This window comes from Homarus americanus, unplaced genomic scaffold, assembly GCF_018991925.1.
Source record: "Homarus americanus isolate GMGI-L3 unplaced genomic scaffold, GMGI_Hamer_2.0 scaffold11022, whole genome shotgun sequence".
In the NCBI taxonomy this organism is placed as follows: Eukaryota; Metazoa; Arthropoda; class Malacostraca; order Decapoda; family Nephropidae; genus Homarus; species Homarus americanus.
In genome coordinates, this window is record NW_024737068.1 from 13,133,174 (window position 1) to 13,160,579 (window position 27,406).

At 36.5% G+C, this 27,406-nt stretch overlaps 2 protein-coding genes across 7 annotated transcripts in view; one reads left to right on the plus strand and one right to left on the minus strand.

Moving 5' to 3' along the window:
- On the plus strand, window positions 1-26,543 carry LOC121872976. Of its 5 annotated transcripts, none has more exons than XM_042376155.1 (7): window positions 29-155; window positions 5,653-5,915; window positions 10,083-10,149; window positions 14,670-14,845; window positions 18,956-19,117; window positions 24,291-24,445; window positions 24,620-26,543. In XM_042376155.1, exons 2-7 carry the CDS (start codon window positions 5,789-5,791, stop codon window positions 24,746-24,748), a joined length of 816 nt encoding a protein of 271 aa, XP_042232089.1. In that variant the 5' UTR covers window positions 29-155; window positions 5,653-5,788; the 3' UTR covers window positions 24,749-26,543. The 5 variants fall into 5 exon arrangements, with proteins under 5 accessions (XP_042232093.1, XP_042232089.1, XP_042232088.1 ...); XM_042376154.1 differs by lacking the exon at window positions 29-155 and adding an exon at window positions 178-357; XM_042376158.1 differs by lacking the exon at window positions 29-155 and adding an exon at window positions 178-313.
- Window positions 1-27,406, minus strand: part of LOC121872974 (pseudouridine kinase-like) — a 93,527-nt gene that overhangs the window by 28,835 nt on the left and 37,286 nt on the right. The gene's annotated exons all lie outside the window — the stretch shown is intronic.

The following is a 27,406-nucleotide window of genomic DNA, read 5'->3' on the forward strand; positions in this document are numbered from 1 at the left end:
GTAGGTGTGGTTGTTGTTACGCTGGACACAGAGAAGTGAACATAACTGGAGGACCATGGATGATAAACGCTCCTGGAGAAGCTCTGTGGGGATTTTACAAAATGGGCAATCATGGGATTCTTTCAGCAAAGATATCAAGCCAACACCGCCATCGCGTAAGTAGCAAAAAACAACCCTTCGTTTGAAAAATGCACGCACACGTACCAAACCCATCTAGCATTCAGAGTTTGTTTACGCCTGGTGCTGAGGTGCTGTTGGTAAAGGGAACTCCAACACATCTGATTCTATTCAGTGTTGCATATTTCACTGTTGGGTGATTAAATAGTTCAGATTCACAAGCAAGCCTCTAAAGAAAAGGTTCTCATAAGTTGAGAGATTAGAAAGCGAAATAACTGAAGAATTATAATAGCCGTTCATAAGTTCGTTATTGCGTATAAAGAACCATGATTGCCATGCAGGGTGGCTGGGGACCTGACCGACTGGGGACCGGATGTTTTAATGCCAACACAGACAAAGCTAACACCCCGCCCACCTAATTATGGTTACAGTGTACAAGAAACAATGGTGGTTTCCAGAACTGGGTTGATTATTTAAAAAATAATAATTCGGAACACTGAAACATTAGTGAGATAAACTTCTTTTACAGTGGAAACCAATTTTTTATTTGAACAATAAGCAATGACTGGTCAATTTATAGTAGAGGACATAATTGGATATTTTTGTATTGCTTATGATAAGTTCAAACTAAAACAAGACGATTTTCATCTACATCAGTTAGGCGCTCTTTACTCATAAACGAGATATCGGGAGTAGAAAATCAGAACTAATAGAAAATTTCTTAGCTATTATTGCCACCAACCGAATCATGTGATTTTTTCTTTTTAACCAATAGTTTAAACAATTCTAAAACACATCTTATGTGGCCGTTCCCTCGCAAATAACATAGAACAGATATTTAATATGCCGGGAGGGTGCCAAGCCTCTACTTAGGAAGTTAAGTAAGGTTAGGTAGTTTTCCTTGGTTAGGGTAACTTAATTAGTAATATGTGGTTGATAGCATCAACCAAAACTACCTAACGGGGGGCTATGCCTCCCCCCCACTCGGCATTTTAAATATTTCTATATTAGATCGTCTGCGAGGGAGACGTCATAGAAGACAAGTGTCTTAGAATTGTCTAAACTATTGTTTCCAAGGAAAAAATCACAAGATTCGGTTGGTGGCAATAAATGAGATTATACCTTTCCTAGTATTTTTCACGTTTTCAACTCCTGATATATCGGTAATGAGTAAAGAGCGCCTAAAGTGTCATAGATGAAAATCGTCTTGTTTTTGTCTGAACTTCTCATTAAAAAAAAAAAAAAAAAAAAAATCCAATATCGATTTATGTTCTCCAATATAAATTGACCCAATGACAAATGCATTTTTTTATTGTTCAATAACTTCAGCAAAGAAATGGGAAAATAATACATTGCGGGTTATTGAAAGCATAACAGTACAGTACTGCTGATGGTAATTTATGAGGAAACTGCTACCACCAGAATATGGATTTGTTTTTGTTTTCTTCTTGTTTTGGTGATTGTAAGTACAGTGCAGTATTGATAATGAAAGAATTTATAGTCTCCATACATAGGCAAATGATCACTTTTTTGTACAATCACTTGTAAGTCACAAAATATGCTCTATGTGGGCACCATTACATTGAATGCACATACAGATGCATTCCTCCCAATCATGGTGAACACGCTTTAACAAGTCTGGTGTTATCTTTGCACACACATCACGAATGCGTTCCTTTAGGTGGTCCGTGTTTTGTATCTTCACCTGGTACACCATGGTCTTCAAGTGCTCCCAAAGTAAAAGTCAAGGGGGGGGGGTGAGGTCTGGGGACCTCAGAGGCCACTCCACGGAACCACGGGGGCCAATCCAGCGAGCCGGAAACTGCGGATCTAGCCACTGACGCACATGGATACCGTAATGGGGTGGCTCCCCATCTTGCTGAAATGTAATGGTGCCCACATATAGCATATTTTGTGACTTACAAGTAATTGTATATTAAAGTGATCATTTGCCTATGTATGGAGACTTTTGACTCACCCTATACAGTGACCCCTCGGTTAACGAACTCAATCTGTTCCAGAAGGTCGTTCGTTAACCGAAAAGTTCATTAACCGAAACCATTGTTTCAATGGGTTTTTGGGTAATTGGTTCCAGCTCACCGAAAATTTCCTAAATTCAACAAAAATGGTAGAAAAGTTCACTTACTTTGAGGTGTGTATGTAGAAGGCTCCTGGATGATGATGATGATGGGATTTAGAATGAGGTTGGAGGAGAAGGAAGAAGAGAAGGCATTGGGGTGGAAGAGAAGTCACCCCATGGTGCCATTTCACCCATAAAATTTTAGCTCTTGGTGTAATTCAAGATTATTTTCTTTAAATCAACACTGCACTGCATTATATATTGTCAATATGTAAAATATATTTCAAAATGACCAATAATTTGCTTGGAAACACAGAAAAAAAGCATTTAGTTGAAGAGAGTCTCAAGCAAAATGTTACCTCCAGTGAAACAGAGAGACTAACGCCTGTTTGCTGTGTTAAGAGGCTGGATGCCGCTCATTAAACTAGTCACTTTACCTTTCAATTATGTTCAATAATTGTTAAAATGACTAAAAAATTGAATATTAAACTTTTAAAAATTATTGAATAGTATAAACTTCTTGATATTTACTAAAATAGTAGGAATTTAAGCCCTAGAACCGATTAATGTATTGGCGGACTGATACTAAAACTGGTTGCCCGGTCAGTGCCAAAAACATGTTGAGGTCGGTTCAGAAGAAATTCAACCTAATTGAAGATCCTTATGGAAGGCAGTTCGTTAACCTAAATTTTAACCCATGTTAAACGAGGGGTCACTGTGTTTATATATATATTATATATATATATATATATATATATATATATATATATATATATATATATATATATATATATATATATATATATATATATATATATATATATATATATATATATATATATATATATATATATATATATATATATATATATATATATATATATATATATATATATATATATATTGATAAAATCACATGGAAAAGGGAAACAACGGAGTGTCTTTAGCTTTTATTCAAGACATTCAGTCAACCTCACTGTACGCGTTAATTCAACCCACAGGGTACCGCGGAAAGTGAGAAACGCGAAAGTGAACAACATAACATATGGGATTAATTGAAATAGAGACCGGCCCACTCCCCAAACTCCACTTTTGACGACACACAACTATGTTGTAGTAAAATATTATCTTAACTTATGATGGTATGCACACAATTAATAATTAAGAGAAATATCAATAATAGGTTTTTAACACTTACATTAGTAGAAAAGATGGCTGGGCACACGGGGTTGGGCGGTTGGTTCCGAGGCAGAGGGCAGATTATTGGCCCTCACCTGTATCACTTGTATCACTATCCACCACAGAGGCTTGCAGGGCCTCTTTGTCAAACCCCGCAAAGTCCATATAAGTCCATATCCTCACTATAATTATCACTATCACTGACTTGGGCCGGCTGTGGTGGGTGGCGGGTGAAGAACTCGGTAATGTTTTGATGACTGGGCGACCTTGTGCGCACCATGCTCGCGCCGCTTACACAACATGGCGGGAGGTTTGGATCCAAAAATGGCGTGGCTCGCCAGCCGCTCTCCGCGTAAAGGGGTACACGCACCGCTGAATGTGAGCATTCCTGTTTCGGCAGGGTACCGTGGAAACGCGGAATGTGGGACCACGTAAAGCGAGGGTTGACTGTACAGTATATATATATATGGGTACGAACTGTCTCGTAAATTGGGTACGAGTTATCTTGTAATTGGGTACGACTCAACATGTTGTGATGGGTAAGATTTGCTTGGGTACGAGTTGTCCAGCACCCTTCTTGAAGGCACGTGATATATACTGTACATTTATCTCAAGGAAGTATTATGTAACATTTAGTACCATCTGGAATACAGTAGTACTCACAGCATGGTGGTTGTAAGAATATATCACAATGTTACCACTTAGTTATTTAGATGTGACAACTTTGTATTTTTGGTTAATATTGATGACATACCCATTGCAGTGTAATTTGATGAATCTTCTCATACTGTATTTTCATTGCTGAGTTCAGATATGATATTCATGACTGCAAATAGTGTGTGGTAATAAATAGTACAAAATCATGCGCACCTGTGACTAGCTGGATACCACAGGGCAGTGTATTGGGGGGCTTGTTGTTTGTCCGTTTCATTAATGACATGCCAGAAGCTATACATTCCTCCATACAAATGCTTGTGGACAATGCCATGTTATTTAGGGAAATTAAGAACCAAACAGACTGTGAAGAGCTGCAGAAAGATATCTATGAGGTTCAAGAATGGTCGAGGAAATGGCTCCTAAGATTCAATGTCACTAAGTGCAGAAGGATGTACCTGGGTGGCACCAATAATAAGGAGGCGTATCACATGTCCCAACAGGACGAAGAGACTGCATTAATTGAGACCGAATGTAAAAGGGACCTGGGTGTGCATGTCGACAATTAACTTAAGTTCTCGGGCCGTTCTGAGAATGTGAATCAGGTAACGAAACTAGTAGGTCTTATAAGATGGCCGTTAAGATTTCTGGATGGTCCGTCACTCGTCACGATCTTCAAGACTAGGATATGGTAGCCAAGCTGGAACACTTAGCCCTCGTTGGCACCATCCACCATGTAATGTTGTCCTTCAGATTTAACTGTTATATGATTCATGACAAAACCAGGCCAAGGTTCAAATATTACAATGGAAATTATGACAGAATGAGGGAGGAGATTGAGTGGTATAAGAACACAAACACTACACTGAATATCATAGCCAGTAAACTGAACCATTTGATTGAGAAATATATACCCAAGACCAAATCCAATGCCTCTAGGAATACAAGGAGACCACTACATCGGTCAACAAAGTTAAGAAGAAAACCTAGAAATTCAAGGTGTGGGTTGGTCAAACGATGAGTAGGACAGGAGGATGTATACAAGAGTCAAGGAACCAAGCAAAGTCAGAGTGTAGAAGGGCTGAAAATGAATTCCAGAGGCTGGTTGCAAGCGAGGTCACGTCAAACCCAAAGGTATTTTATTGCTATGCAAAGTCAAAATTAAAAACGTGAGTAGGAGTATCGGACCCGAGGCTTGAAGATGGTAGTTTCACAGATTCTGACCAGGACAAAGCAGAGGCATGGAACAGTTTCTGTTCCTTGAGGTTCACAAGAGTATGCGGACAATCTAACTGCGTTTGAGGACAGACGGTTCGACACAGCGCTGACCCACATTGTGTTCACAGAAAGTTTATAAGAAATAAATTGTCAAAGCTAAAGGTTCATAAGAGTCCCGGCCCTGACATGGTACATCCCAGAGCTTGTCGAGCCCCTGAATGAATGAAATTGCACATGAACTTCTGGTGAGAGCGGTTTCCTCATACATTACCTTGCTGATTTTTAGTCATGTACAGTACATGTATCAGCCAATTAATATTATTGGAGATAAAATATTTTGACTTACTACTGCTTTATGTTTTTTTAGACAAAAAATTATTTGAAATTTTCTACTTCACTTTCAGATACCATCCAGTGAAGTCCTTTGTGCTCTCCTAGTTATTTATTATTTATACAGATAATAGTGACGTGTGGTGCTATATCCAAAGACTTCAAGTACAGTTCAGTACAATAAAGTTATAAACTGATCTAGAAAAAAAAATGGCATCGGTTGCTGGGACAAGTTTGTACTCTGGGTACCCAAACCGCTTCAGTCGACGGACATCTTTAGCATCATCGTACTTTCCTCCAGTTGTTGAGACAGTTTATGAATTTGTGAGACCCTCAAGTAATTAACTCTCTATTTTTGTTACTGAAATACATGTATTTCAATTGATATTAATCTGAATGGAATAATTTTTTATTAAAATAATTTGCTTATTGATATTTTTATTGCAGTAACTCATTGGATCATATTAGGTACAATACTCCATCATACTGTACTCTCTATATTGTTATTTAAGAATTTCCATATAGAATAATGGTTATTGGAATATTAAATATGTATAATACCTTTCACTACAGTACAATACTTCAAACAGTATGGGTGAATTCTGGATGTTTGTGTAAGAAGGACCAATATCAAGATTTTTTTCTTGGGAGTAAAATGGATTTTATATCATTCAGCCCCAGAGTGATCAAGTAAACATTTTATAGTTTAGATGTGTTGTTAATGGAAAAAATGTGTGAATTTTTCAGATCCTGTATAATTATATACTGTACTGAAGTTGACACTGACCAAGAGATGTACAGTCCCCTTCATAAGCACGTTTACAGAGGCTCGTCAGGTTTTGTACAGTGTGGCAGCCTTGTGTTTGTGTACATGCAACAGAAGAAAACTCGCAATATCAAACATTATGAAAAAGTAAACAATAATACTGTATAACAAATATCTCAATGTAATGATTCGTGCAATGTTTTTATGACGAGCCCCTGTAAAGTGCTGTACTGACAATTTTGAAGCACATAACTGAATTGATCTACTGTAGATGATTGTTAACTTGAAAGTGCCAAAACAGACATAGCAAGGTCTTTATTTCACTAAGGTTCAGAATTATTCCATAAAATTCTGTTGTCAGTATGATGAAGAATAACCATTTATTTTTTACGATCTCAACTTCTTAATCGTATTTTATATTTGCAAAGTTTTGTATTGCATATTGTTTTACCTGTGCAATTTATACACTTATGATTTACCCATGATACATACTGGTAAGTAAAGTTTTACCATTGTGTTAGCCCCTGTCAAACTGACAGTAATACTTATATAACTGTGGGCTGCATACAGTACATTGTTTATATAATTACATGATCTACAGCAGGGGTGGCCAACCTTTTGTGTGATGTGATCTACTTTTTCCACAGTTAACCTGAAGCGATCTACCAGCCTAATATTCCTCCATAATAACACCTCCTCCCATTGCCATAAAATATGCAGATTCATAGATAGAGAGAGGTGCACAAATACTATTTTTCAATAACTGTTATGATATATTGTTAACATGACAAAAGCATACATTTACTTTATTAATGAGGTGGTTAGCATTGCATGTTGTCTGCCAGCTTTGTGTAATTAGGACTGTTGGCGGTGACTGCTAGCCTCAAGCAAGCATCCAGGTGTTCATCTGACATTGTTGATCGGTATTTGGATTTGATGTGTTTCATACGTGAAAATGTTGATTCACAAAGGTGGGTTGATCCAAAAAATGCTGTAAGGCACATGGTACATTTTCTGACATTGGGATATTTTTCTTCATTGAGAAGATTCCAGAAACTTCCTCCTGTTGCCATTGATTTGATCTGAATATCATTTTGAAGTTTCAGAAGCTCATTTTCGACTTCAGATATGTCCATGTTAAATGCTGATGCCATTCTAGATGCAATATCTTAAACATTTGTGTCTTTACTAAACGGAAAGCATATATTTTGCGACAGTTTCTATTGCTGTTATATCTTGAAACCTTCTGTCAAAATCTGAGGCAAGGTATTGCACCTTTTCAATATATCGATCATTGTCAAACTGGTCATAGTCTTTTCCTTGTATTTCTAGTTCAGACATCATATTTCTGAAGTTTCGTAGTTGATGTTGCTGCAGCTGCGAAGACACTAGTTTAGTTTCTGCCTGAAAGCAGTCACAGCACTAATCATGTCAACTATAGTTTTATCTTTCCCTTGCAGATCTAAGTTTAGTTCATTCAACATAGCAGTCATGTCAACTAAAAAAGCTAAATCAAACAGGCACACTTTGTTATTGATCAGAAGGCCAATCTTTTGAGGACAAAAACGAAGAAATCTATTATCACTCCTGCACAGGGCAATGAGCCCACTGATTCGGCCAGCCATTGCAGGTGCTCCATCAGTTGTTATAGATACAAGCTTACTCACTGGCAACTGTGTACTATTAACAAAATCACGTAGTCTGAAATATGTCTTCACCCTGAATTTTTCCTTTTAATGGTAGAATTTTCAGCAGTTCCTCTTTGGTACTCATGCCTTTAAATACTATTCTAGTGAAAATGCATAATTGTGATGTATCGACCACATCAGTGGACTCATCAAATTGTAATGAAAAGAACACTCACTCACGTATGTCTTTGTTCAGTTGTTTACCCAAATCCTCAGCCATAAATTCACAGCACCTTATGAGTGTTTCTTGATTACTGAACAATATTTCAGACTTATTTTTGAAAATTTCAAACAACGAATCTGCTGCTTCTAAAAAGTCCTCTTTGAAGATTTCTCCATCTTGAAATGGTTTTTTATGCTTTGTAAGTACTCGACTCACCCTGAATGATGCAATGGTTGCTACCCTTGATTTTGAGCTCGCGCCTGTAAAAAGAGTTTGTTGTGCAGTAAGCTGTGATTCCAGTTCATGAACTTTCCTCTTCCGTAGCTCACTTTTGGGTGGGAAATCAATATCATACTTCTTGCAAAAACTTTTGAAATACCTTTCAAGATTTCCTTTCTTAGTTACAGCTGGAGATGCATGGCAGATCAGAAACACACACTTCAAATTATTCATGGTAAAAAAAATAGACTTTTTCCCATTCATTGTGAAAATTGAAAATTTAAGTCTTTTTAGTACTTGGTCCACAACTCATTTTTGGTTCAATTGATGGCCAATAACCTGTATTTGGAAAAGAAAAAGTCGTACGTGAATATGAGAATTACCTTTTTCCATGACTTTTCCTACGTGAATATGAGAATTACTGACCGTAAAAACGTAACGTTTTTAACTTCTTCTTTTCTTCATAAGCAATTGTCATCGGCTAGTGTGGACACTTCTGTCTACTCTAGGGTTTGCTGCGAGAACTGTCGCGAAGCTAAAAAGTCAGTAATTCTCGTAATCATCCAAGACTTTTTTTCCTTAACAAGAGACAGCACCTCACACTTCCAAGTATTGCAGATGACCAAAAATCACTGCATCGCTGGTGACAAGTGTGTAGGCTCGTAGGGGCGGGGTTGTCAAACATGATCCTCTCTCTTTACTTTTGAGAAGACTCCTTAATATTGAGTTGACTTTATCATTACCAAATTCATAAATACAAGGTTTAATGTGTATTTCTAAACTTATAAAAGCAAATACGTGCTTAGTTTTAGCCTACAATTGATGACAACTTGCTGATCAGTTTCCTCACGAGGAACCAGCCAGCACCGGCCCATATGAAAGTGAACACTTCCTATCAGGTTCCGCCATATATACAGCATGGGACAGTCGAAGTTTTTCTGCATGTATCATTCTGATGTGTCCATAATAATAATCTATTCCAAGAAAAAATCTAAACAAAAATTATATCCCAATGATTATGGGTAAAATTTTAGTACGATTTTAGTATGGTAGCTTTTGAAGGATGGGTCATTAAGTTTAACTATGCCATGCGATCGACTAGAGAAGGGCTTGTGATCGCCCAGTCGATCGCGATCGACAGGTTGGCCACCCCTGATCTACAGTAACTGGCCTATGAGCTGTGAGTAGTCATCGACTGGCGCCCGCATCATGGCTGTGAGATCAGCAATTAATATCCTGCTTCTGACAGCTGTACCCCATTTCTCAGCCATGCAAGACGTGTGTTTACGACGCTTGTTACACATACGCTTCGTCCCTTATTAATGCTCACAGCTCATAGTGGACGCTCGGAAAAACACTGTCACATATCCAGTTAATGACTAATCATGGCTCATGGGCTAGTTACCGTGGGTGATGTAATTATATAAACAATGTATGTGGCCCACATTTATGTAAATATTACTGTCAGTTTGACAAGGGCTAATACATCATTACAGTACTATTTACACCTCAGTGTTTTATTCAGGTTATATACTGTATATAATTACCTTTGAAGTGCAGGTATTTGTATCATGTGCTGTATACTGCATGATAAAAAATTATATTTTTCTTCCATAGCATAAAACAAAATTACCATATTGTTTTTATCTTGGTTTATTTATTTTTCAGCTACTATGGTCAATGCTGGAATAATTGCTTTTGTTGCAACTGTCTTTTTCGTCATCTCATTTACAAGGTCAGTACACTGATGCTCTTAAGTACTTGTATTATTATTAGTTAAAGAAATTATGTACTGTACAGTAATATCATGAAGTAAATTACATTATAAACTATCTTATTGAAATATTTTACATCTTAGTTACCTGTACTTTGATTGTTTAATTGCAATGATTTTTCTCCATTGTAAACTCCTCAACTCTTGGAACAATCTGCTAGTGTTTTGACGGCATCGAATGTGAGTTCTTTCAAGACCAGACTTGACCTGGTGGTCTAGAGGTAACGTTCCCCGGTCACACACATAAGATCGTGGGTTCGAGTCCTGGCGGGGTGAGGTTGTTGATTACAGTATATGTAGAAGTCCGCGCGCTTTATGGGCTAATGAAATATATATGGAACCTCGTGTTTCGAAGCCGGATTTGGTAAAACGTTACGCTGATCACCTAAGAGGCATGGGTAGTCCCCCAATTGGAGGTTCACGGCGCCATAAGCTCGATGAACAGGCTTTGTATGAAATATAACAAAGTCTAGGATTGCTTTTAGTGTCCTGGTGGTCTAGAGGTAACGTTCCCCGGTCACACACATAAGGTCGTGGGTTCGAGTCCTGGCGGGGTGAGGTTGTTGATTATATGTAGAAGTCTACACGCTTTATGAGCTAATAAAAAAAAAGAAAAAAAAAATTATATATACATATATATATATATATACAGTCATGCGCCGGTTAACGTCCTAGATACGTTCTTGGAAACGTAACGTTAACCGAAATGTACATCCCTGTGAGCTTGTATTCTCTTTAAGTGTAATCGAAAAGTAACTCAAACTATAAATTACTGACAAACACTATAGAGTATTTTTTCCTTTATCTCCCTATGTAAGAGGCTATATAAAGTTCTTTGCATGGTTACTATGAAATGCAGTATTAATTTCTATTGCCCTAGTTGTTTACAGTGCAGTGTACATAAACTTTCATATTGCAAAAATTCTTCCATGAATCTAAAGTCATCCACTGTATTTATCATGGCCAGTAATGAGAGAAAGTGTAATACTGTTGATAGTGCTAAAAAGCAAACTCATACAAGCCATAGTTACGAGATAAAATTAGATATTATAATGAGAATTTAAAGTGGTGAATCATGTGCCTCCATTGCTCGATCTCTGGAAATATCTAGATCAGGGGTTCCCATGCATTTTCCAGTGCGATCCCGTCTAGTACTGTCACCTATCCAGTGCGACCTCAAGTCATTACATACAGTAGGCTGTACATATGAAGATCCTTAGAGTAAATACGGACATATTGATATACTGTACTGTATGTATTTAACTGTAAAAACAAGTAAGGAAATGTATTACAAATTGAGAAGTGTAAAAGTAAACACTGGCAGAAACAGGCTACAACTGTCATGTTTAATATGTGACATTATATGATCATTTAGTGTTCTATACCTGGGGATATAATTACAGTACAGGTAGTTCTGCTATAACGCGATAATTGTGTTCTTGTAAAATATCGTGTTATAGAAAATCGCGTAATAGAAATAACAGGGCTTATGGAGAAAATAGGGTTAGGTGCAGATTACTCGAAATCGAAAAAATTTAGTAGTTAGCCTAACACAAAGGATAGCACAGTCTAAATAAATGTTACATTCATATCTAATAATGAAATCATACAGTAAATGTTACACTTTACTTGATGGGGGAGAAGGGTGATTTCGAGGTTGATAAAATCGAGCTTCTCTTCAAGTGTTATATCCTTTCTTTTACGATCATCACCGGGAATTCTATCACCAGAACGCTTCTTGTTGATATTCTTCTTTACTATATTCACATTATTTAATTTTTTATTTTATTTTTCTAATTTATTGTTTTTTTATTACAAATATTAATGATATTCTTTATTTCAGGGGTTTAGATGCATATTTATGCATTTTTTTACAATTTTTACAATTTTATATTATATTTTTCAGTGTTAAGTGGTTGTATTTGGGGGCCTGGAACGGATTAATCCTATAACGAATGAATGCTATAACGAACAAGGTTCTAGAACCAATTAGATTCGTTATAGCGTACCCCACTGTACCACAAAATTGGAGAAATAGTAAGCAAAAATCGCGTTATAGCAAACGAGCGTTCGCGTTATACAAATATCGTTCCTAATTCATAAATCGCGTTAGAGCAAATTCGCGTTATCAAAACACGCGTTATAGCAGAACTCACTGTACATGATAAAGCAACGTAACATACAATTTTCTTAGTTACATCTCTGACGTACTGTATGCATTTCTTATGTGACTTGTGTGCATCATCATATAATTAATTTTCATTACAAGTTACATCTGTCATAATTCATATGTAATGTGTGTACATTATCATTTAATAAATTTTCTGTTAACTGGGGGTATAATTATGTGATTAAACAACATAGCACACAATTTTCTAAGTTTGTTTGATATATGGTTACGTTGATAGTTTTTTATAAACACCATTGATGAGAAAGCTGCCCCACTGACTTCCAAATTATATCAGAACCTTAATAGCTCGATTTTTAACCGCTGAATGTCAATTTGATAAATAACCCAAAACATTGATATGTCATCATAAATGGCAAAAATCACCCTTGCCTTGTTGTAATTCTGCTATTTCGAGGACAAAAGAGCCACACTATTTTACATCTGTCTTGAACAAAAACTGAATAAAATCCAAAGATTCATTAAGCAACTCAAGGAATCTATTATTGCAATTTGCTGCCATTTTTTTCTTCATCCATGGGAAGTACAAAGTGAATTGAGCCGAGAACAATTCAAAGGTAGGAGTGTGAATTTTCTGCTGCGTAACATGTCATCAGCGTTCACCTTCCCTGGACTGACCTGACTTGACACAAGGAGAGTAACTGCATTATTCCCTTGACCTTAATTTATGGTCCCAACTTTATGAGACGGCACCTGTCGGCCACATCCTTCAGTTCTTGACACCTGGACTATAAGCTTTATGGGACCCCATGACCTCTATGCGACCCCTTATGATGCATCTTGCGACCCCCATTTGAGGTCACGACCCCATGTTTGGGAACCACTGATCTAGATCAATTATTGTGATCTATGCTAATCAGAAAGACTAATTTAAAAAAAAAGTGAAAGTGGTTACAGAAGATGTCTGGTGAGTACCATATCACTATTTTCTCCACAGTGATACAGTAAGTAATCTCCCCGTTAGCTGGAATAATTGGTTTGCGATGCGGGAAGATTTTCAGGAACGGAACCCTTCTATAACCTGGGGATGCCTGTACATTATTTCCTTGTGTGTGTGCAGGCCTTTTTTTTTTATAAGCTGGAAACCTGAAGGTCTCAAGGTGTTCAGATACTATGTTGTTAACTATATTTCCCTGCATGAAATGTTCATCATAATTGAATGAGAAACCTTTACCCCACAAACACCTGTTAAGAGGACGAGGATTCTTGATGAAATCTCGGGATGTGGTAAGACGTACGAAACTAAGTGAAGAATATTGTACAGGTTATTTCAAAAATCAGATTTTGTTAGAATTATGTTAACTTCATACTTAGAAGGTACTATACAGTGTTTTGATAATTTCTTTGTTGAATAATGAAACAGTTACACTAAACCTTTGTTTATTTTTTGGAAGGTTGCAAACCTAAAGGAATTGTGTAACAGTGCAACTGTAAATGCATTTTGTAATGGGAAAAAGAGGTGAGATTTCAGGAATGACTGATCTATTACTGTAATAGTTACTCTTTTTGTACTGTATTAGAGCCCTTGCATAGCATTAACTGTACACTAAATAAACAATAAAAAACATAGTAGATACAATAATAATCATTCCACAATATTTTTTGTGACATTGGGCAGTAAATGTGTAGTCTGACAACCCAAACTGCATTTTGTGTTGCTCCACACATTGTCTCCTGCGTCACTGTTAGTTCTGTATAGTAGTGTACAAAAGCTTATGTAAAAGAATAAGTATAATAAAACACTGATGAATGCACAAAAATGCTTTAGTTTATAAAAAGTATAACCTGGTGTTAAAACATGGTACTGTGTGAAGGACTGGGCTGCTGTTTACCTTCATTAAACTTTCTCTCCATGAATGGCAATCACTCAACCTACCCCTTATAGTTCCATTAATGTTGGATTTTATTATAATACAATAACAGTTAGAATCTACTGCGTCGTATAATATAAATGGGAGATACTGATCCCCCTAAGCAAGAGACAGCTACACAAGTTTTGGCCTGAAACCTCACTGGACCCAAAGCCAACCACTAGTTGAAATGGAGTCAAACCTTTGACCCTTAACAGGTTGGGTAAGAAAGTGCTGCTCACAGCAAAAGCATCAACTGGTTAATTGTGTCTGCCTGGATAATATTTTCTGTCATTAAACATAGTAAGTCCTCCAACAGACAGGCAGGCTGTACTAGAAGGCACTTAAGAATTGTGATCTTATGGGTTACTTTTAAGATTTTACTGATGAACACAATAACTGTTATTTTTAATAAATTAACCTCATTAAACCTATACTTTCAGTCCTTACTGGCTGCAGTCATACTCCTACACGTACAGTGACTTCAACAATATGGGGCTATGGGAGTTTTGCTTTAATGGCTTCAGGTATCCAAAATACCAGTACGACTACAAGTTTACAGGGTGCAATTACATCTTCTCCGAGGAATACAGAATTATATGGTCATGGATGTTGCCAGGTAAGCCAATTGCATCTTAGTTCAATTACAAATGTATTAGATATAACATGCAATGTACAGTCCCCACAAAAAGTATCATTAGATTTTCCATTGCTACGATTTGAAACGCTAGACGAAATGCTTTGATATGATCCCCATAAGGATCTTCAATTTGGTTAAACAAAACTTTGATAAATAAAATCCTTATGAGCAACACATTTTGTTGTGAGCATCAGTTGATGGGCTAGTCTGCCAAATCAGTAATCTGTTCTATGTTTACATTCGTTTCCAGTGGAGTAAATATCAAGAAAGTTGTGCTCTTTAATATTTTTGCATTTTTTATATTAAAATTAATTATTAGTCATTTTAAAATTTAGTTAACATATTGATAATATATGCAGTGCAGGGAACTAGTTTTTTGTGCCTCCATCAGCTGCTTGACTCAGCCACCAGGTTACACCATCAAATTCAGCATCATAAGCAGCTTCAACAACAACTTCAGGTTCAGTTACAGTTTCAGTAACAGCTTTATGGAAAGCTACAGCTTCAGCCAGAGTTGAACCCGATGACTTCATCATCTGAGTAAAAACTCGCACAATATTCATTGGCTGTCTTTATGTTTTAGACTTTATCACCATTGGCGAGTAGAATTTTTTTTACATTCGTAAATACTGTATTAGTTAAAACATATATGAACAGTAAATAGTGTTGCTTTCATATTCATATGTAGAGAAATGATGATATGTTTTCACATGTACGCACTTGGTGTACATACGTTGGCGTTTCCAATCGTGTCCCTTTATTTCTTTACCATTAGTGGTTAGCTACTTCTAGTGTTCCATTTATTAACATTAAATAATATTACTTAAAACATACACACAGGTATTCAATTTTTTTACGTTAAGTTCACTACAGCTTCAACCAGGGTCTTATTTTCTTCAGTTTCTTATGTAGAACCATCATCACTCATGAAAACAATGCCATCTTGTCTCCTCGTGTGTGTTTTAATATTCTACGTATTATTAATGAATTGCATTGTTCATTTCATATATATAACATTAATTCAATCAAATACATATTCAGCAATAATAAATAATAAATCTTTTGTACATATTCTTAAGATAAATGACTGTTTTCTTGAGTGTGCACGTATACATTGGTGTTCCACTATCAGTCTCACTTTTTCTTTAATATCAGTGGTTACTTCTACTGTACATTAAATAACATAAATTAAAACATATTTTTTGCATTAATTTTACTTCAACAACAACAACCAGGGTCTTATTTTCTTCAGTTTCAGGTGGATAACTGACACTATGGGTGTAAACACTGACAACAATGCCATCTCTTATCCTCGTGTGTTTTAATAGTCTACGTATTATTAATGAATTGTATTGTTCATTTCGCATACATAAAGATTAATTAAATCAAATACATATTCAGTAATAAACAATAATGAATCTTTTGTACATATTCTTAAAAAGATAAATGGCGCGGTATCCTTAAATGCGCACGTAGATGTTGGCATTCCCAATCCATCTCACTTTTTTTCTTTACCATTAGTGGTTAGCTACTTCTATTGTTCCATTTATTAACATTAAATAACATTACAGTGGTCCCTCGGTTAACGAACACAATTTGTTCCAGAAGGTCGTTCGTTAACCGAAACCATTGTTTCAATGGGATTTTGGGTAATTGGTTGCAGCTCACCGAAAATTACATACAAACTAAAAATAAATGCAGTAAAGTACACTTACTTTGAGGTGTGCATGTAGAAGGCTCCTGGTGTTGATGATGTGAATTAGAATGGGGATGGAGGAGAAGGGAGAGAGAAGGCATGTTGCCATTTCACCATAAAATTTTAGTTCACTTGGTGTAATTCAAGATTATTTTCTTCAAATCAACACTGCACTGCATTATATAGTGTCAATATGCAAAATAACTTCAGAATGACCAATAATTGTACTGTAAAAACGTAAAAATAGTTTATGTTCAAGAGAGCCACAAGCAAGATGTTACCTCCACTGACCAGAGATACAAACTGATGCCTTGCTGGGTGAGTCAAGTGGCTGATTGGCGCACCAAAAACTAGTTTCCTGTACTGCAATTATGTTAAATAAGTGTTAAAATGACTAAAAAATTTAATATAAGACTTGGAAAATTATTGAATAGTACAACCTTCTTGATATTTACTCAAATGGTAACGAATTTCAGCCCTAAAACCGATTACTGTATTGGCAGACTAATACTACAGCTGGTGAGCAGGCGAAAACTTGTTGGGAAAAATTCGTAAGGAATTAGTTAACCGAAATTTTTTCGTTAACCAAAGTGAAGAATCTTATGGAAGGTAATTCGTTAACCGAGGGATCACTGTACTTAAAATATATATAATAATTTTTTTACATTAATTTTACTACAGCTACAACCAGGGTCTTATTTTTTCATTTTTTCGTGTAGAACTATTATCCCGGACTCCCGGCTGTAAACACAAACTAAAACAATGGCTTCCCATCTCCTCTTGTGTGACCATATTATTATTCATTTATATTGTATAAGGTGCATTCAGAAACATTATTTAAAGAATATAGTTTGCAATTTTCATTAATTGTATTGTTTTGGGGAAGAGGATAAAAAGTCACACAAAAGCTATGAAACGGTCACACTTGGGAATGCATCTCATTATTATTGCTTTATTTTAATGGTAATTATTGATTCGCTATACGATGATTCACCCTATACTACAATGTTGGAGGACACATTACCATCGTTATTCGAGGCTTTACTGTACCTTAATACAGATTTTTGTGTTGCACCGCCCCCTCGCTTAATGCAGGTTTGTTCAATGTGGATCTGCTCGAACAATTTTTTTTTTACTACCTGGTAGTAAACATGGGAAAAATCCGGCTGAACACGGTCAGGTTCATTACAGTCTAATGGTAGCGTCCCCAGCGGGCCAGCAGTTGAGTCCACTGCAGTCCATTGGTAGCCTCCTCATGCCACGTGAGCTCAGAGTTTAGCTAGTGCTTGGAGTGGGCATAACCGAAAACTTTGCTTGGATTAACTTCAGTTTCTTCGCTTCCTTTTGTCACCATGGCTTCACCTGAATGTTCTCCAAGTGCCCCTCTGTCCAGGGACACTCCAACAAAGAAGAGTTACGACCACATTTACACTATAGAATAAATTATGCATTCTTCAATGGCTGAGTAAGGCTAATCTGCTGCTTCTGTTGGTTTGGTGTGATTTGGCCAGCATCTGCAAATGACCGAGTTGTAAAACTTTCTGGAACTGATTTCATGGACACGCCAGTGCCTCCACATCATCATTACTTTAGATGTCTTTGAAATTTGGTTTTGTTGTATTTTTGGTGTGGGGGGCCTTTTGGGGTCCACCTGATGCATCCCCTATCTCCCCATGTTATAATTTATTTGCTCTACACTGCATTTTCTGGGAATGCAACCCATGTTAATCAAAGGGCAGGTTATTTATCAACTTTTACCAACTACTTTGTTAAGTACAGTAACATAATTTAACCAATAAAAACCTAGAACTTACCTGTTTTTCAACATAACAGTTTGTACAGTGTATCAGCACCTTATTTTTTATGATTTACAGTCACTCCATAAATTATTCTTACTCCAGTGTAGAACAATATGACAAACCAGCAAATTTGTTTGTTCAAAGCTCTTGCATCTGGCTTCAAATTGGTAGTCCTGCTTTCCTTGTACAGGAATATGTGGAGCTAACATTGGCATTACAGGTATTCCCCTCATTTGTCATAATGCAATTTCCTTTTATGTGTGGCAATACTAAAATGGTTAAGTTTATTGTAAATTAAAAAAAATAATGTAAATACTGTACAGTACTGTAAGTACGAGCATATCCATTTACTAATGTTTAAAAGTGGAATTTGAACTCGTATGTTTTGAAATATGATTTAAATATTTAAAAACACAAGGATAAGGGAAATGACATTGCAATCATGCTTACTATCCCTACCAGGATGTCAGGAGAGGTAGTGTTCATTTTCCATTGCACCCAGGGGTAAAAGTAATTAACGGCTCAATAGTACAAAATATTTATATTTAACTTTTATATTATGTATTATACCTAAATAAAAACATCTGGTTTCAGCTTGGTTTATGGCAGTGCAGACATTCATGACCATAGCCCTACTTGCTAGCATGACAACGCTAGTGACAATAAGTCTGATCCTGGTGAGATGGCCCATGCACATGATCATGAAGTATGAATGGTACCTTACTGGCTTTTGTTTCTGCTGTCAGGCTGTTGCTGGTAAGTTTGATGACCAAATTTTTATTTTTGGATTTTTAATACAAAACATTTATTTTGTTAATCTTAGTTAATACTGTACCTTTGAATCACAAATGATAAACGTAATACTGACTTGATACTGTACAGTAGACCCTTCCCATCCGTGGATTCCATGTATCCGGTTTCTACTCTATACTGTTTCACCAAACTGTGGCTTTGAATTTTATGTATCTGCACTGTATTCTGAACAATTTACAAAGTTGATTCAGAAGGGTTACTTGCTGGAGCAAGTATTCAACTTGGAAGAGACTGGCCTTTTTTGGTGGGAAAGAATGCCGAAAAGAACTTTAATTTCCAAAGGCCGAGAGGTCTGCTCTGGGATTTAAGGCAGCAAAAGACAGACTGACCTTTATCCTTTGTGGTAATGCCTCAGGGGCCTGTTTTATAAGCCAATGCTCCTCTTCCACTCTGAACCCCTGTGCCCTGAAGGGCAAGAATAAGAATCACCTGTCTTTTGGTGGTCTAACCGTAAGGAGTGGGTTAATGCTGCCACCTTCATGGACTGGTTTAACAACTGTATTGTCTTTGAGGTTGAGCTGTACTTTGCAAAAAATTATTTGGCGTTTAAGGTCTCTCATTGTCAACAATGCACCCGGTCACCCTGAAGCACTCACGAGTGCCCATCCCAAAATAGAGGTGGTATTTTTCCCTCCAAACAACACTTCACTTCTTCAGCCTATGGACCAGGGTGTAATAGCAACCTATAAAAGTTATTACTGTACACTTGCCGCACCTTCAGCTGTATCTTTGATGCATGGAGAAGGACAACATCTTCACTGTATCAGACTGCTGGAAAAATTCTACATTGTGAACAGGATGAAGTTAAGCCGTCAATGCTGAAACTGTGCTGGGGGAAAATCTGGCTTGAGGTGGTGCATGACTTCCAAGCAGACATGGGGTAATAGTAATAAGTAACAGTCATAGACTATTACAGGGTTCTTAAAGTAATCGCAATATATCACAATTTCTTGGCTTTAATAGTAATAGAAGGCAAAGTAATAGTCTATTACTTTTCTGTTACAGACACTTCCTTAACTCTTAGGTTGTCAAAAAAAAATCATAATTACTGAATTGTTGCTGTCATTCAACAGTTTGCTTTGACAGGGGAATACTAAAATCCAACCATAACATGCTTGTTTGTAACACTAAAAATCCGTGCACATCTGTATTATTTCATTATTCGCAAGAATATATTACTGCAAAAGGTAGATAAAATAGGAACATAGTGATGATTATGCAAGAAAAATACTATCTGTTAACCTTAGCTTCTGCAACTCCAGGTTCCAAGTGTGGTAACTGGCTATGTTGATCAGGTTTAATTCGTGACCAAAAGTAATACAGTAGTAACAGACGACCGAGTAATAGTAATAGATGACAACTAAAGTAATAATATAGTGATCCCTCGGTTAACGAACGCCTCGGTTAACGAAATTTCGGTTAACGAATTACCTTCCATAAGATTCTTCACTTCGGTTAACGAAAAAATTTCGTTAACGAATTCCTTACGAATTTTTCCCAACATGTTTTCGCTTGCTCATCAGCTGTAGTATTAGTCCGCCAATACAGTAATCGGGTTTAGGGCTTAAATTCATTACCATTTGAGTAAAAATCAAGGAGGTTGTACTATTCAATAATTTTCCAAGTCTTATATTAAAGTTTTTAGTCAGTTTAACAATTATTTAACATAATTGAAGTACAGGGAACTAGTTTTTAGCGCGCCAAACAGCCACTTGACTCACCCAGAATGGCGTCAGTGTGTGTCCCTGCTCAGAGGAGGAAGCATCTTGCTTCAGACTCTCTTGAACATAAACTATTTTTACGTTTTTACAGTTCAATTATTAGTCATTCTGAAGTTTATTTCGCATATTGACAATATATAGTGCAGTGTAGTGTTGATTTAAAGAAAATAATGTTGAATTACACCAAGTGAACTATAATTTTATGGGTGAAATGGCAGCATGGGGTGACTCCTCCTCCACCCCAATGCTTTCTCTTCTCCCTTCTCCTCCACCCCCATTCTAATTTCCATCATCATCATCATCAACCAGGAGCCTTCTACATGCACACCTCAAAGTAAGTGTACTTTACTGCATTTATTTTTAGTTTGTATGTAATTTTCGGTGAGCTGGAACCAATTACCCAAAATCACATTGAAACAATGGTTTCGGTTAACGAACGACCTTCTGGAACGAATTGTGTTCGTTAACCGAGGGACCACTGTATTAATAATATTGAAAAATTAAAAGTAATACTAATTGTAATAGGAACCCAGTAATAGACCCCATGTCTGCTTCCAAGGTTCCCTTCAGTTCATTGCCGAGGTGCAGTGCATCGTGAAGATTGCAAATCTGTGCCAGGCGAGGGGATGAACAACATTCAAGCCAATAAGATAGAGGAGCTCCTTGGTTCTCATCTGGAGGAGGTTGATGGAGGATGACCGCAAGGAGCTGATACAGTCCTCCAATGATGACGAGAACGAGGATAATGTGAAAAAAGTGAAAATGACCCTTGCCAATCTTAGTAAGGCTTGCAGCTTCAAATTTGGCTGAGCATTTCATTGACACACATCCTTTTATGGAGTGCAGCCTTAATTTTAAGCATTGGTTAGGATTTAATGAAGCTCTACAAGGAGGTGTACAGGGATCTAAAAAACGGTCATCCATCCTTAGCTTTTTTTTTAGCAAGACAGTGACCACTGCTGCTACAATTGTGTTGGTCACCAACCCACAAACCTCCCTCAGCGGCTACACTCCAGCTACCCCCCATCCACCAAGATGTCACTGCATCACCCATCTCACCATCAGACATTAACAAATCTTAAGAGGTGCAGGAAGAGAGTGGGCCTTTCTTCCCTTCTTCCTTATAACAACCACCTCCTTTCACATCATCCTCATCCACCATCATCATCAATGTCATGAAGGTAAATACCCCTGTATACTGTTAAATTTATATTACAAGTACAGTGGGGTATGCTATAATGAACGGATTCTACTACGAATATTCCTATAACGAACGGTTTTACCTATAAAATGAGAATGCTATAACGAACGAAACTCCTACAACGAACAGTATTTTTTTATTTTTTTTATTTTTTTTTACTAATTTATTATTTTTTATTTCAAGTATTAATGATATTCTTTATTTCAGGAGTTTAAATGCATATTTATGCACTTTTTTTACAAATTTTACAATTTTATATTATATTTTTCAGTGTTAAGTGGTTGTATTTGGGGGCCTGGAACGGATTAATCCTATAACGAACGAATGCTATAACGAACGAGGTTCTAGAACCATTAGATTCGTTATAGCATACCCCACTGTATTTAATTTATATTAAGCTATTTTATATGTATTTGACTTAAAAATTTAATGAAATGTACAATGCAGGTATTGTTTTGTGAAGGAACAGGTAACTTAATTAGGCTTTGAAGAGGGTTATCGGCAGCTGTGCAATCAAGCCTCCAATTTCCCACAAGCCTTTAGTCTTACCAACTGCAGATTTGTCAACCACAGGGTATTTCAGGAACCAAACCCCCACAGTTGGCGAGGGACTACTGTACAGTAAAGCCAATGAACTTTATACAATGGATCTATGTATGCTTGATCATAGTCATATACCGTACCAATATGTGATGGCTAAAGATCAGTTTTATGATATTCGCTACCCAAATGCATTTCCTACATTGTCATTGCTATGAAAAAGTGATGTTCAATAACTTGCAATATTCTAAGATATGATAACACAATCTTGGAATAGCATAACACGTGCTACTCACATGGGACATGTGGGAGGTTCTGCCTGTCCCGAGTGACTGCCAGGCTAAGCAGTTGAACTGTGTCACATTGCCCAGAAGATGGTTTGCGTGTGGAAGAAGCTATTCTTTATACATAAAATAATATAGACTGTACCAGTAAATGTGATGAATAAATAAAATAAAAAATAAACAGAAAAACTACTGCATTGCCATTTGGCAATCTTGTCACGGGATAGTAGAGACATGAGCGAATGCTGCTCTGTTATGTTTTTAACCACATGATAATTATTTTACAGGTATATTTTATTTATTTATTTATTTTATTAATTTTTTTTACATTCTGTATGAACACTTGTGTGTGCATGTAACAAAGAAAAAATGATGGGAGGCCGAGATACTGACTCTGCACCCCCCTCCTGCTCCCCCCTTCTTCTCCCACGATTCCCTGGGACGTAAGGCATTTGTATTCCCTTTGTGACATTTTTTCTTCACATTCTCTGTATGTGTAAAAAAAAAAAAGCATATCTACCAAGAATTGCAAGTTGAAAAATAACAACATTGCAGCTCACAGCTTGGCTGGAGACTGACACTTCACCCCCCTCCTGCTTCCACAATCCACACTTTCAGTGATGTAAAAAAATACTTATTGGTATTATTATTTTCATTTTATAATCATTTTCCTTTTCACATTCTCTATGAAAGGTTGGTGTGCATGTAACAGTAAAAAAAAAGAAAAAAAAGTCTACCAAAAATTAATTGTAGCGACAGCTGGGGGATCGCAACTTACTACTGTACATATCATGTCAGGTAAATGAAAATAAATCTTTTCGATAGATTTATTGTTTTTGTCTTTAATTTGTATAAAATTATTGATTTTTATGTCTATATAAATTATTTTAGTTATTTACACATTACAATATTTAATCTTTATAGCAGCAGGATATAAATCTTGTTTGGGCTCGTCAGGGGCTCAGGTACAGAACTTATTTTTCCCCGTAGGTAATTAATATTGGAATACAATTGATCACTTATCGATAGTTTTTTGAAGTCTGTAACCCCATCGTATAATGGTGATTGCCTGTACGTATTTTCTATATACTGTAACGAGCAGTGATAGGAAACCAAGGACACTCACAGATAGAACAAAATTCTATATTCCTTCTCTATTTTCACTGCTGGACTACTATAAAGGATGTGTAGGAATTTGATAAGAATGTAGAACTTTACATAAAAATGAACATTTTCAACCCAAAACAGTTTTAGTGAGCCAAGTAATAAGCCAACCATTGCACAAAGTTATGATTAAACAATGCAAATTTCAAATATAGTGAATAATGAAAGATTGTATACATTTCTACAAAAATATTGACTCCCTACAGTGATTGGGATCTTCTTTGCGGTCCTAGTATTTGGAGTCATGTGTTGGTCCCGTGACTGGTTGCTGAACCCCAACTTTAACTACTTATCCTGGTCTTACGCCTTTGCTGTTGTTGCTGGTGGCATTCATGCTTTTGCAGGATTCACCTTACTTCATGTAAGTTGAACTTATATTATTTGCTATCATGGAAAAAATTCTGTATGGCCTTGACAAAACATGAAAGTGGATAAAGAATGAAGCCTTCAAGTAATTAGGTACTTGAAAATATCATCCTTCTTCCTCTTGAATTGTATGATATAAAGAATTTTAATGTGAACAATTTTATTTCAGGAAACCTTTGAGGCCAGAGAGCGCAAACGCCAAGCTAGTAACCTTCTACACATGGATCCACATGGACAAATGGGAATGGGAATGGGGATGGGGATGGGTATGGGCATGGTCAGCCAGGGATACATTTAAGTGGACAACGATTATATAATATGAGATTTGTCTCTTATAATTTTGCATCAAGTGTCAAGTAAGTTGAAATTTTTTCTAAAAATGGGTTATAGCATTCATTGAAACTGTTATTCAGTATTAATCTAAACTCTCCATGTAGAAATAAGCCATTATTCTTTAAGTATTGGCAGAGTGAAAGTACAGTATTAAATGCATTACCTCCTGCAGTTAAATTTATGCAGGTAATTAAGATACTTTCTCAAAAAGCCAAATAATCTCTTAGCTATGTAAAATGTGTTTTCATTAGCTGTAAAATTTACCACATATATTGTTACTGGGTATGGAATTTTATAGTTTTGTTTTAAATATAAAGTTAGAGAAGATAAGTACAGTATTAGAAGTTTGGGCAGTTACATTTCAAATCTTGAGAATTCAATAGCTCTTGATTATGACTTCACCAGCATGAAATTTAATTTGTTTCTGCTCAAGTCAATATATACTGTAAGGGCCTCATTAAACCAGAGAAATTTGTATTTAATGCAAAATCTCACCAAATACTGTATATACCGAATACCGTACAGTACACAGTAAACCCATGCTTTTCGCTGGTTTACCATTTGCTGTTTTGACTATTCGCGGTAAGCAGATGGTGGCTAGCTTACGAGCCTCGGTGGGAGCACTGTGAGTCACCCACAGCATCTCCTCTCCCTTGTTTGTGCTCAACCATTGTCTGCACTATAGTTGTCTTCATTGTGCCCAAAACTTTTAAGTGTTTTTGATAAAAATGACCCTTAAAAGACTGCCTAATGTTAATGGTGCTAGTGCAGTGAAACTTAGAAGACAAAAGACAGTGATGACCCTTATTAAGAAAGTTCACTTATTAGGCAAGTTAAAGGAAGGAATGAGTGCCGCCACGGCTGGCTGGTTGTGAACGAATCCATGGTGTGATACATTAAAAAGAAAGAACAAGTGATTCGTAGCTGTTGCTGCAAGTGCTAAAGTGGCACAGACTGTGTGATACAAACATAGTGAAAATGGAAAAGCATTGAACTTTTGGATTGACGACCACTGCAAAAACGTGCCAATCGACAACATGATTCATTAGAAGGCTAAGATTCTCTTGGCCCATTTTCACGAATCAGCAGGTGGTGAAGGGGCTATTGAAAAACCTTTTAGTGTTGGTAAAGGGTGGTTTGATAATTTTAAGAAAAGATTCTCACTATAATGTGAAGCTGGCCAGGGAGGCCATATCATCTTATCACATACAGATGTAAGTTTTTCATATAGTAGTGCTGTATGGTGGTATAAGTTGCTATTTGCAGTTTTTGCCTATTCGCGCCATTTATTGAAACCTAACGTGTGAATAACACGGATAGTACTGTAATACACCACACAACAATGATATTTCCATTTGCTGGAATAATTGGTGTTGAGCTCTTCTGGGAAGGATACATTTCCGGGTAATACGACTATTTCAAAAATGGAAAAATCCCACATCCCCGTAAATTTTTAGAGTACAAATACTGTACTGGGAAAAGTTTCCCAGACTCAAAACTACGCATCCCGCATGGACAGACACAAATGCATATCCCTAATATGTTTCTGGGTGCTGGGGAAAGTCTTCCAAGAATCTAAACTACACATCTCACCTTGCACGGACAAACATTCTCCCAGTATATTTAGACCGTGGGCAGGAGCGAAAATATTTATGGCTAGCGAGAAAGTGTATAAACTTTTATTCATAATATGTTCTAATTGTGTTAAGAGATAAATTGGGTACCATAATGATCCTGAATAAATTCTCTACAAGACTGTTGCAATAAAAGATCCTTAACCAAAATATTTTGACACGGTAATGATGGAGACTCAATATTATGAAAAAAATTAAGGAATGTTGATAATGAGTCTTATAAAAACAGCTCTAATTAAGTTAGAAACACCATTTTTTACTAAAACAATTATGAATAGTTAAGCTAAAAGTTTGGTTGAATAAATATATTTAAAAGGGAAAAAATCTACCGTATTTTATGGCATATAAGATGCAAGATGCACTCATTTTAGCGGGGAATATTTAGGAAAAAACTTGTGTATTTTCATCCTGTAGCCACAGTTTTCTTAAAATAATATATACCTGTACAGCACCAGTAAATGTGAGGTATAAATAAAAATAATACCAATAAATAAGTTACAACAAAAATACTGTGTTGCTAAACCAGTAAAGAAAATCCAAATGAAAGTTTAACAGTCGCCATTTGCATTTGCTTCCTGCTTCACCATCACAGCGGAGATGCTACCTCCGCTAATTCCCTAGCAATGCCCCCCCCCCAAATGCCGCGCCCTCCTCCCGCTCCTCCACTGAGCCAGCTAACTTGTGTAAAGAAATGTATATTCCCTTTACGTGTTTGTCCTTAGGAAATTTATTTTTTTTTTCCACAATGTTTATGTAGGATAGTGTGTGCATGTAACCGAGTAAAAATAAAAGAAGAAAGTTACGCATATCTACCCGAAAATCAACCATAACACCTCACAGCTTGGCCCAGTAGCCTGGTAGTTACAGTGACGAGTCTAATCTGGCCACATCTGCCAGCTATGTTAACATATGCAAATGTGAAACGAGTGTTATCTGTAAATCTCCATTTGTAGATTTAAAAATAACATTGCAAGTATGGCTTTAAGAGA

What these genes read in the sequence shown, in the direction of transcription:
- LOC121872976 (XM_042376155.1), top strand. Translation starts at nt 5,789, where the DNA reads ATGGCATCGGTTGCTGGGACAAGTTTGTACTCTGGGTACCCAAACCGC. An exon ending in TGAATTTGTGAGACCCTCAA is followed by an intron (nt 5,916 to 10,082) that starts GTAATTAACTCT and finishes TTTATTTTTCAG; the next exon opens with CTACTATGGTCAATGCTGGA. An exon ending in TTCGTCATCTCATTTACAAG is followed by an intron (nt 10,150 to 14,669) that starts GTCAGTACACTG and finishes CTATACTTTCAG; the next exon opens with TCCTTACTGGCTGCAGTCAT.